The sequence below is a fragment of the Condylura cristata genome, unplaced genomic scaffold (genome assembly GCF_000260355.1).
Source record: "Condylura cristata isolate star-nosed mole 26May11 unplaced genomic scaffold, ConCri1.0 scaffold00013, whole genome shotgun sequence".
Taxonomy (NCBI): domain Eukaryota; kingdom Metazoa; phylum Chordata; class Mammalia; order Eulipotyphla; family Talpidae; genus Condylura; species Condylura cristata.
The window spans coordinates 27,959,647-27,972,046 of record NW_004567114.1 but is presented as its reverse complement, the minus strand read 5'-3'; the positions used below and the strand labels follow the sequence as shown (position 1 = coordinate 27,972,046).

At 41.8% G+C, this 12,400-nt stretch overlaps 1 protein-coding gene across 1 annotated transcript in view; it reads left to right on the top strand.

Annotated features, from left to right (window-relative positions):
- Positions 1–12,400, top strand: part of LOC101628464 (protein farnesyltransferase subunit beta) — a 52,770-nt gene that overhangs the window by 28,145 nt on the left and 12,225 nt on the right. Inside the window, exons 5-8 of the mRNA XM_004681779.2 lie at positions 2,209–2,355; positions 2,454–2,537; positions 7,200–7,286; positions 10,142–10,271. Coding sequence (XP_004681836.1) covers positions 2,209–2,355; positions 2,454–2,537; positions 7,200–7,286; positions 10,142–10,271 — 448 coding nt within the window. The remainder of the gene's footprint in view (positions 1–2,208; positions 2,356–2,453; positions 2,538–7,199; positions 7,287–10,141; positions 10,272–12,400) is intronic.

Sequence of the window (12,400 nt, the reverse complement as noted above, 5' to 3'; positions counted from 1 at the left end):
CTCACGGCTTCATTGCTGTGTGCTGGGGGGGGGGGGGGGGGGGTGGAGTTTTCATCTCCATATTGTGAAGCTGAAGCTGTTTAACAGAATGAAATTGCAAAGACTTAGTTTTAGAGACAGCCTGATGTCAACTCGTCCATCTTGCCTCTGCTTCTACTCCTAAGCCATTCTGCTCAAGGATGACTATTACTGCTGCCAGCACTGTAATCTTTCTAGCTTTGTAACTTACTCTCATTTGTTGGTTTTTGAATTGCTAGAAATTGTGCTGATGACAGCTGGTGACTTCGTGGTCAGTTTGCCAGTTCCTTTAGGTGCAAGTTGGAAAGCCTCTGGATCAGAATGTCCTGCCATCTGCATGTGTCTGAGGGTCAAGAAAAACCCAACCCCTGTCCCCTTCACAGCTCCACAGTCAGATGCAGTAGGTCAGCTGAGGAAGGTTGGCATGGAGGAGTGATTTAAAGGTGTCTGGGACATTCAGATCCAAGCTCATCCCAGACTTTAGGCTGTGGGGTCAGGAGTGTTGTAGTCAGCATGATCCTATATTGGGAATAGATAACTAGGTGACTTTTCTGTGCCTACATTAGGTTTTACATCAGCTAGAACCTTTTTGTTTTGTGATGCAGAAAACTCACCTAAGCTAGTGCAGCCAGACTGTTAGGACAGGAGAAGATGAGCTATTTGTTTTGGGAAATAGGAAAATGTGGAAAATATGTTAGGGAAAAACTCCTTTTCTTATGAAAATTGATTGCTATTAAAAATGTGCCACACAACTGTCTTTCTTCTCTGCTTATCAGTTTCTGTTCCAATTCTTATGTTTCCTTGTAGCAAAATTTTAGGGGCAAGTAGAAGTAAATATGTATTGTTTTTAACCTGTGAAGATTTGGGGATTCCATTAGCAAATCAGTGGCATTTTCTGTTGTTGTCCTACTCAGATAATGGAAGGTCTGAAATCAGAAGTAATCCAGTATGATGTGGGGAAGCAATAGTGAACATGCCTTTGTGGAGTTCAGCTCTAACCTATGTGGTCTCCCTGGCAGCAGTAGACAGAACGAATGGGATGAAAAACCCAGGGAAAGAAAGTCACCCAGGCACTGAGGAAAACGCAGTTTTCCAGCATGCCTTCTTGCTGGAGGCTTTTCCTAACAGGAAGCCTGTGGCCCCAGCTGCGTTTTGGAGAAACTACTTGATAACCAGCACGTTGTGGTGTCTGTGTCCCGAGCTTCAGAGGCTCTCTGAAGAGCTCTAGGGCTCTCTTGGTTTCTCCTAAAGCAAGAATGTAACTTCTGGGCAAGCTGATGCCTCACTCGAAGGCAAGTCCTCAAAGTTTCCCTCAGTGAGGGAAACTGGAGCCTCTTTGGATTAGAGTGAAAAATCCTCCAAGAATCCACAGACCAGGATGTGCTCGAGTGTGATCTGGATCAGCCATCGGTTAAGCTCACACTGTTGAGGTGACCGACAGAAGCCAAGGCTCTTTTGTTCTCCTCACCATGGAGGCTGCCTCCAGTAACACCTTGTTTCTTGTTGGTCTCTGAATGAAAATCAGTAGCCTCGGTTCCAATGGGAACAAGAAGACTTCTCTCTAAACATTCGAGGTCGGCCTGTTGGTTAGTGCAGGAAGGACAGATGAGCCCCACCACTTTGGGAGGCAAAATTCAGAGACAGGGAGGTGTTCCAGTAGCAAGAAGGGCCAGTACCAGAGATCTGAGGTGGCACATTGAGTGAAAAGTATGGAAGGATTTGGTCAAGCAGCATGAGACTTGCCCCATTTTTACGAAAGGCTGTTTGTTTCTGCCTGGCCTATGTCCCTTATTTCACAACCAGTTGAGTGCTTAAATATAAAACTCAATAGCAGGGCATTCAAAACTATTAACAGGGTAGACAGGCCCATAGCAAAGGTTAACTGTATTCAATACATATTCACTAGGTGGCAGGAGAGATTTTTTCCCTTTTCAGGGAAGGGGGTGGTTTGTTTCTGGAGAGGGGTGCACTGGTAGTGAGGGAGGAGGGCATCTCTGGTGGAATTTGATGTTTTGAAACACGGGTAAATTGGTGGTGGAAAGTCACAGGGATTACAGCCGAGATGAAAAAATGCACAAAATGAAGAATGATATAAAACATAAATAAATAAAAATAAATTTTAAAAATCTTTAAAAAAAAAAAGAAATGAATGCTCTCTGATGTTGTTTCTCCCTTTGGCTATGTACCTAGTGTTTGTCAGTTCCTGGAGCTGTGTCAAAGTCCAGAAGGTGGCTTTGGAGGGGGCCCTGGCCAGTACCCACACCTGGCACCTACGTATGCCGCTGTCAATGCACTCTGCATCATTGGCACTGAGGAGGCGTATGATGTCATTAACAGGTACAGCCAAAGCCAGCAGTGAGAGAACCCCGGACAGATCCCACCCACTGACTGCACTGACGTTGTTGTCCCCTACTTCTCTCCCATTTGTTTCTCAGAGAGAAGCTTCTGCAGTACTTGTACTCACTCAAGCAACCTGATGGTTCTTTTCTTATGCATGTTGGAGGTGAGGTGGATGTGAGGTGAGTGGGTTTTTTAAATTGGGCTACTGCATCAGTAGATTCTAGAACTTATCTGCCACTAAAGGGGCCAAAACCAAGGAAGATGGTGGGGAAGCTGCTGCTCTGTCTCATGGAGTGATACAGAATGGCATGGCAGTGACACGGTTCCTGTCATTGCAGATGTGGTACCGGCGTCTTCATCATGTGACTGTCTTAACCACTATAAGTAGGATGGAAACAAAATCAAAGCTTTTATTATAAAAATCAAAAATACATTTGCTATAAAATGATATACCCTAACAAGTAATAACTCTATAGTGTAATAGAATCTTTCATTTCTCTGGGATAAGAAAAGAGAAGAAAACCTAGTAGGGACTTAGTAAATATTTTTGGGACAAACTTGATGAAATCATGGGGGTGTTTTGCACCAGGATGGCCTTGCTTGGGGAGGTGTTGAAGCCTGGGAGCCAGTAAAGTACCATGGCATAGGGTTGCAGTAACAGACTAGAACCACCTGGCTGAAAATTCTTTCACTCAAGAATTGTCGGATGTACCTATCAAGTAGCTTATTCACCTGGCCGGGGATTGCTTACAAAGTATGTAGGGAATTCACTGAATAAGTCATTTCTCAAAGGCAGTGGGGTTTGTACACTACTTTCTTATTATTTCGTTGGAGAAATACATTTTTATGAGTCTTCTCTACAAAAGCTATCTTATTGCCTACTTGTAAATGTGTTTGCCTCTAAACAAGTTGTTTAATATTCTGGTTTAGTAAATGGTTTGAAAGTATAGGGCACAAAAAAAATACATGGAGTCACAGAGCGTAAAACACACTGCAGAGAAAAGGTTCCAGGTTGCAAGGACTCTCTAAAGGTATCTTTTTTCTATCTGCAATCCATATGTTCAAGCCAAAAAATTAGACAAGGTATCTGTTGCAATGACTGTCTCAACTCATACCACTTCTAACACCACTGTGCATTTTTGTCTTCGTATTGAACAATTCTGATGCCAACTTGCCAGAGCTCTCATAGGCCACACAGGCTAAGGTCTTGGACCCACAAGACTGCCCCCACTCCAGACCCAATCTCAACTCCCTGGCTTAGCCACAGTTTTGCCCCAATTTGACTGTAAATCAGATGTTCCCACGGCTTCCACTTAGGTTCAGTGATTTGCTACAATACTCACAGGACACTTTACTTACTATTTTCAGTATATTGTAAAGACAATTAAAAGGCTACAAATGAATAGCCAGATGAAGCACATAAGGCTAAGTCTACAGGGTCCTGCATGCAGGAGCTCCTGACCCACTGGAGTTGGGGTGTGCCACACTTCCAGCCTGTAGATGTGTTCACCAGAAGCTTTCCAAATCCCTTCACTTAGGATTCTAATGAAAATGGATTATGTAGGTGTGCTTGATCGAATCATTAACCATCATTCCTTCTCTTCCCCAGAGACTGGGGAGTAACCTAAAAGCTCCAACCCTCTGATTACATGTCTTCTGGGAGTCACCTTATTAGCATAAACTCTATTGTGGTTGAATGAAGCTCGTTATGAACAGCAAGATGTTCCCATCATCCCTGTCACTCAGTTAACTCCAAGGGTTTTGAAATCTCTGTGCCACAAACCTGGGATGAAGACCAGTTACCTATTTCTTATTATTCACAAAATCCCATTACCTGGCCAACAAAGACAATAAAACTAGTATGGTAATGTTACAGGGCACCCCAGTGTGAACTGGGCTGCCTGTCTGTGGGGCCTTACCCATGTGCTTAAAATTCAGTTATACTGCAGACACACACAAAGGGGTCAATAATGGATTTACTTACAAAAGGGGAAAGGAAAAGGAAACAACCCAGGGAAAGAAAGAGGGTTACAAAGTAATTGGAATATCTTATGGACTCGGCTGACTTGGAGCTAACAGAAAGCCCTGAGTCATGTGGTCCCGAGAGCCATCTTCCAAGTGAGAGAGAGCTATAGCAAATGGCTCCCTATTTATCCTCCAAAGTCCCAGAATTCCTACTTAGTTACACCCTTGGGTCCTTGTAGTTTTCTCCCTGGTACTGCTGGGAGTTGTAGTTTCCAATCATTGGAGTAGGGGGTAGAGTCCACAAAACTCTGCAGTTTTCTTTAGGACATCCTTCCCCTTAACAGTAAGGTAGCATTGTGTTGATTTTTCTTCAGGAAAAAGTGAAAAGATGTTTTTACCTTTACAGTCACTTCATTTTCATTCCTGTTTTTTTTTTTTTAAAGATTTATTTATTTGTGCATATAAAACTGGGGTTCAGGCCAGAGATGCAGGGGCTGTGAGAGGCTTCACCAGAGACAGAGTGGGGAGCAGGCCAGGCAGATCAACAAAGTATACTGCTGAGGGGAGCGTCAGGTGAGACAGAAGAGGTCTGCTGTGCCATGTGGATCACCACATGATGGAGGATCAAACCCACATTGAAGAGGCTGTGGCCAGCTTGCAGTGCAGCATCCTAACCTATTATGCCATCAGGGAGGGCCTCATCCCTGTTTTATGGATATAGCGCTCTCTCCCTTGTCTGGGTGGGGGGATACATTCCTTGATCCCCAACAAATGCTTGAAACCATGAATCCTAGATGTCCTCTTTTTTTTTTCCCTATACATATGTACCTATGATAAAGTTTAATTTATAAATTAAGGGCCATAAGAGATGAACAACAATAAGTACTAATAAAATAGGACAAATACAGCAATGTGCTGTTATATGACTTTTGTGGATGTGGGCTCTCAAAATATTAAATAATAAATATGACGTAATAAATATGTCTATAAACCACAGTTTCAGTTACCTGAGAAAGTGAAACTGCAGAATCCCAATCAAGTAAGTTCAGTTCTGAAATTTAGCTTTTTTTTAAAAAAAAAATGATTTACTTATTTTTGCATACAGAAATGGGATACAGGCCAGAGGTGCGGGACAGTAAGGGGATTCACCAGAGACAGAGTGGGGAGCAGAACAGGCTAACTGAGGAAGTACACTGCTGAGGGGAGCAGTGGGCGGGTCAGGAGAAGTCTGCTGTGCCATGTGGGTCACCTCCCTGACTGGGGACCGAACTCACACTGAGGTGCTGTGGCTAGCTTCATAGTGCTGCGCTTCTACCCATTGTACCATTAGGGAGGGCTCTGAAATTTAACTTTTTAAAACTTCCTGGGTTTATTCAGCCGAAATAAACACCTGACTAAGATCACTCTGGTGTCCTATCAGATACCTTTTTCAGGTGTGATTAAGGGCTGGAGGGAGTGGGGACCCCACAGGAGATGGATCTGGGTAAAGGGGACTTTAGGGGGACACATTTGAGTGATGTGACAACTAGTTGGATGGAGAGAGGAAGAAACTAACGGAAAAGTTGTTTCTTGTTCTGTGTCCCAATGTGAAATCTGGGATGAGTGGGTTTTGACATCTCAGCTCTTGCATTTAAGAGAGCCAACTTCCCTTTATGTGGACCTCTCCCTGCCTCGGAGGGATTCCAGAGCAGACACATTTGAAGGAAATTAGGTCAGAACCTTGAAGTTAGTGCATGATAGATGGTCACATCTGGGCCTGGTGCACATGAAGCTTGTATGCTTCCAGGCCTGTGGGTGAAACTCAGCCTCTCCTGGGCTTCTGGCCAGTGTGAGCAGGCTGCTAACATTGCTGGTAGGATAATCATGCTTGCAGCTTCTGCAGAGATTTCTTTGGAATACCTCAGTAAGCTTGGCTTAGTAATGTCTTTCTAAGCTAGACCCTTCTTTTTCTTCTCTTTTCTATTTCTTAGAAAAAGGATCCATAAATTGCATTAGAAATCGCTTTTTGTCTTTAACATAAAATGAAGCTGAAATACTAGATATTTGAAAAGCTACAGAAAGCAAAAATGACAGTTTGTGGATGTTTTCCATAATAGGAGAGTTTGAAATAAAGTGTCCTGAGAAGAATTAGGGCTGGCAGAATGGAATGGCAAGCATATTCCAAATCAAGTAGGAAAACATTGGGGAAAAAAAAGACACTTTTTCATTTAGCAGTGCGTGTATATGTGTGTGTTTACACAAGAGGGGTGCTTGAAATCAAAGCTCTTTTTCATTTCCGAAGGCCTTAGAGACCTAAGGAATGTATCTGATGCGGTGACAACTCCCTGGATGTGACGGCACAGCCAGTCCTACCCCTCTTGTTTAGTCTAAGCAGTCATGAGCCCTGTGGCCTGCTCTGGAGTGAGTCTGCTTATAGAAAAAATATAATTAACCTTTAGTATGTCCTTGTCATAAACAGACAGAAATCCAGATCTAACACAGTACTGACATCTGAATGAATAAATACTTTAAAATGCCTAAGTGACAGCATGGAATTTAGGGAGCCATTATCGGTTTTCAAAAGAAGTGCTAAATTCACTTTTGACATGAATTGATGTGGCTGTTATTTCCTCTGATGTAGATTTGACCATGTGGAGGTAGGGAGAATAGAATGTCATGTTCTTTCACTGAAGCCATGCGGTGAGCAACTCTATCCAAATAGAATGTCAAACCTCTCAGCTGGAGGCCCAGAAGGACTGACCGAGTGCCAAGAATGAGGACAGGAGGTGATTAGAGCTTATGAGGCAAAGAGAGCAGTTGCCCAGGAAGTTCAGTGAACCTTACTGAGGCCCTTCCTTAAAGCTTAACACCTCTCCCCTCTCTTTCTGTCCTTCCAGAAGTGCATACTGTGCCACCTCGGTAGCTTCTCTGACCAACATCATCACTCCAGACCTCTTTGAGGGCACTGCTGAATGGATAGCAAGGTGGGCGAATGCTATTTGTCCAGACCGCTTACGTCTAAGAGGTGGTCGAGATGTCTGAAAAATAAAAAAAATGAAAAAGAACTGGAGGGGGATATAAAATCACAAGGGATGCAGGAGTGTTGTAAGATTGTGCATTTCAAAAGTACACAAACTTTTTCCAGATTTTCTTTTATGTTGCATTATAGTTTAGATTGTCAAGGACAAAAACTTGGGTAGAGGGATGGGAAACATCTGAATGAATGAACCAGTTTGGAAAGCAGTTTGGTGATATCTCAAAGATGCCCTGGCTGAGAGCTAAATAATTCTGCTCTTCCAGAGACCTACACATGTGTGTAAGAGACAAACATAGGACTTGTTTATCGTAGCCCAGAATTGGAAACAGACCAAGTATTCATAAGCACGAAACAGATATGTAAGTTGTGGGATGGTCACATGAGAGTATTAATAGAGTAGTTAATGTGAATTAACTAGAGCTCATTTATCTATATAGATAAATTTCAAAAATGATGAATGAAAAAGAAGGGTGTTAAATATACAGATTAACACATTTACTTAAAATTTGAAGACATGCAAAATGATTCAGTATTGTTTATGGGGAGTATCAAATGTAGTAACTTAGACATGCATGGGGAGGAGAAACACCAAATTCAGGATGGTGGTGATTTCTGGGGAGAAAAGAACAAAGGAAATGAGATTAGTGGAGGGCTCCATATTTACACAGAAGAGAGAAGATGGCGTCTGTGTGATTCCATCAAAGAGAATATGTGTTCTTTATATTATTTAACTGTGCTTTCCTGACACTTTAGACATTTTCTAATTAAAAAAAATATATAGACACACATGTGTTAGGAAGAAATTACATCTAGCTGTATTGTTCTACTTTGAGTTTCACATTTTTATTAAAATATTTATTACTTTACAGCTAAACCAGATAATATATTATGGCCATATTTACTCTTTTGTAAACTTTTAGTTTCCTGTTATTAATCATTACTCTTTTAAAAAAATGTATGTATCATGAATTCATTCCCAAATTTCCGGCCAGAGCTATTACTAGCAATATTACTAGCAATGATCGAGGTAATGAATCAATTCTTGTGTGTGTGTGTGCATTTCCAGTTACCCCTCCTGGCACCCTCTGCCTTTCTGCTTCAGTCTGGACAGATTGCTTTTAGCTTGCTGCACAGCAGGCAGCCAGAAACTTCTTTGCAACATGAAATTCACTTCACTCCTCTCCTTTGTCGAAGCCCCTGCCCTGCTTTCTCTTGCTGTACTTACTCATTTTCAGGAAGCACATACTCCCTAAGAAATACATTTTTAAGATTTTGCATATATATTTATTTTAGTCTCACACTTAATAGTTTATTTGGCTAGCGATTTCTAAATTGGAAACTGTATAAATTGTACTCCATCAGAATTTCTAAACATTACACCACTATCTTCTAGTTTCCAGTGTCCACCAGTAATTCACCACCAAGAGATAACTACTCTTTTGCTGTCTATCTTTCCAGAATTCTAGAAGTGAAGTCATATAGTATGTTATCAGGTTATAGCTTTTTTCATGAAATATATTTAGAATATTTTCAAATAATATCACTTTAAGTAAATAACTAAGTAGTATTTTGTTATACAGAGGTACCATAGTTTATGTAACCAGCCGTTGAAGTTCTGGGTTGTTTTTAATATTTACTGTTATGATTAGGAACACTATGCATATTCTTATAGTCTATCTTTGATATATTCTAATTTCTTCTTTAGAATTAATTCCTAGAAATGACCAAATAACTGTATTTTGCTGCTTCAAAGATTATGCATATTTTTATGACTAGAAAATATATTCAATATTTTAGCCTAATCCCTAGTAAGTAATAATTATGATAACAAATAATTTGAATATTTAGGAAAATAGAATTTGAAAAATAGTTTTTTAGAAGTTAGATATATGTATATAGATATATACATACATGTTATCAGCTATAACCTGATAATGGAGAAAAGGGGACAATATTAGCAGTAGACCTGTACTCAGAGATAACCAGAATTGGCTATTATTTTTCAATTTTAATTTAACCATATGATAACCATACAGTATGTGTGATTTTATTATTATTATTATTATTATTTTAGTGTGAAAGAACTTTCAAAGGGTTAATGTGCATAGAAAAAGAAGAAAGAATAATCATTTCCTAATAAAACACCTGACGTTACCCATCCCCTCATGGGCAAATACTCAACCAAACAGGGTATTTGGCCCAAAGCAGGGCCACTAAGGTCCAAAAGTTTGCCACAAAGGTGCCCCTAAGGCACTTTCAGGCAGGGAACTGTAGGAAAGGGGCAGAAGGGACCAGGCAAGTCTTGTTCCACAGGATCAAAATCAAAGTACAAATCAAGATAATGGCCACCACTGTCAGTTTCCCACAGGCCTCTCACCACGTCTCTTCCACTGTCCTCGTGTCTGAGCACTATGTGTCTCCTCTGTCAAGTCCCTGGAGCATTGTCCCAAGTCCCTGGTGCAAAGTAGAGAACCAAGCAGGTCCTTCATGTGTCTCTCTGCTCCATGTCTGTCTCTGTGTGTACAGTTTTATAACTTTATCCTAAAAAGTAATAATTTGAAGTACTATGCAAGATAAGTAGACCTAAGTTTCTTAGGTTGGGGTTGTTTGTATTTAAGTGCAAGGCATCGCCTAAAGTGTGTGGGCTGGCCTCTTTCCTCCGTGATGGCGATGGTGTATGCCTCAGTGTGAGGGCGCTGGTTCTCAGCCACCCGAGTGGTCTTGCACCACGCACATCTACACATCCAACTGCTTCTTAGTTGGCACAGACTACTCAACCTGTTTTTCTCAATGTCCTCTTAGGTGTCAGAATTGGGAAGGTGGAATTGGCGGGGTGCCAGGGATGGAAGCCCACGGTGGCTATACTTTCTGTGGCCTGGCTGCACTGGTCATCCTCAAGAAGGAACGCTCCTTGAACTTGAAGAGCTTATTAGTAAGTGTCTGTTGGTCTATCCTCCTCTCACACCCCAGGTCCCTGGTGATGTGATTGCTTGGGCACAGGCATTGGGAGGTTTGACTGTGGGAAAAGCTAACAGAGTTCTTGCCTTGAGCTCACGCATGATAAATACTGGCACAAAGCTGGAGCTATAGCCGTTTGCAGCTGTCGGCACTGTCCCCAGAAAGTGGAAGGGTGAACATCTGCTCTGAGTCTTGACTCCCTTCTTCCTGCCTCTCTACCCTCCTGCTCCATCCTTTCTGCATACCCCCAGGCATCTGGTATAAGCTGGAGTAATTTCCTTATACTTCCCAGAAATGTGCAACTTCAGACTCTTAGAATTAGAGATTATTGTGTGTTTTAGAAAGAATCTAACAGCAGAAATCTCTTCTATGAGAAGAGCTTTGAGGCATTCTGTAGTGACACTTTCATTACTTGGCAATTTATGTGAATATTTAGCAGCTACATTTAAATGACCCAGGGGAACTGAATAATTCAATTGAGAAGGGAGCCCAAGAGTTCATGTTTAGACTCCAATATCAGCATGAACTCAGAAAACAGTCGGTTTCAAACATATACATATGTGTAGCCACCAAGGAGAAAGAATTAGTGAGAAGCATTTGCTCGTCGACCATGACCTCAGTTATTAATACTGTCCCTTGCCCCAAATTCAGATGTCAGATTCTCATCGTGGGAACTATTGTGAGCTTCCTAGAGAGTTTCTGTTCTACTTCATGGAGCTATAACCAGCAGTATTTTGTCCTCATTCTTTGGTGGCCACCTGTAACATATCCTTCATGAGGTTTCTCTTTTTTTCTTTTTAAGATTTATTTATTTATGCATACAAAACTGGGGTACAGGCCAGAGGTGCAGGGTCAGTGAGAGGATTCACCAGAGACAGAGTGGGGAGCAGAGTAGGCAGATCGACAAGTACACTGCTGAGGGGAGCAGCAGGCACGTCAGGAGATGTCTGCCACTCCATGTGGGTCACCTCTGGGGTTGGGAATTGAACTCTCACTGAAGTGGCTGCACTAGCTCGCAGTGCTATGTCTTAACCTATTGTGCCACCCGAGAGGGCCCATGAGGTTTCTTAAAGGTTTATTCTGAAATGGCCATCTTTGTGCACTGGGCTGAAGCATTTGTTAAACATTTCAAAATCTGTCCACCAACAAGACATGAAATAATAAAGTCCCATTTCCCTGGCAGAAATAAGGAATGCAATTAGCTAATGCCTACATTCTAATGACAGGATTCTAGGCTTCACCACTGTCCTTACAACTTCCTAATCAAATAACCTTGTGGAAATTGTCTAATCTGTTTTAGCTTTGAATTTTCTCCCCTTTTTACAGTAGAGGTAACAATTCTTAGAAGGCTAAAGGAGAGAACATATACATTGGCATTTAATAGGTGCTCAATTAATGTTAGTGGGTTTTTTTGTTTGTTTTGTTTTGTTTTTTTAACCAAACTACTGCTTCCCCTTTATTTGCTTTGGGAGAACCAAAACTCACACCTGAAGGATTTTTTGAATTTATACAGCCCAGTGAAACAGAATAAACCCATGGGCTTAGGTGCTGAGAAAAACTAATCTGACGAAAAAACCCTTTGGTCTGTAGGGTAAATAACAGTAAATGGGTGCCCCCTCCCCCCTGCCCCGTAGTACCCACCCTGTCTTTTCTGGAGTAATGCTTGGCCTACCCTCTCTAAATGACTTATCTGTTTGAACCAAACACTGGTTCATTTAAGACCGACTTGGGTATAATAGTGCCTAAATCTACAAGCAATTTTTTATGTCTTTCAGTTAAGAATTTGGATTGTGACACAGTGGGTGTTGCCTGGACAAGGATACACACCTACAGCTGTTAACTTAAAAGAGAGCTGGAACTTCTACCTCATCACCCTCTACCAAGCCCACCTTCAAAGGGTCCTCCTCAGTGGCTACTTTTGTAACAGGGTGGTCCCTAGGAATAGGGGAAGTTCCAGGTTCCCTGCCCTACCTAGAAAGAGAGTGGAGCTGAGCAGAGAAAAAGGAGAGAAGAGAAGGGATCAGGAGAGAGAAGGAGAGAAGGAAGCGGGATGGAGAACAAGAAGGAGCCCTGAGGAAGCCACATGGAGCAGCAAGCATGTGA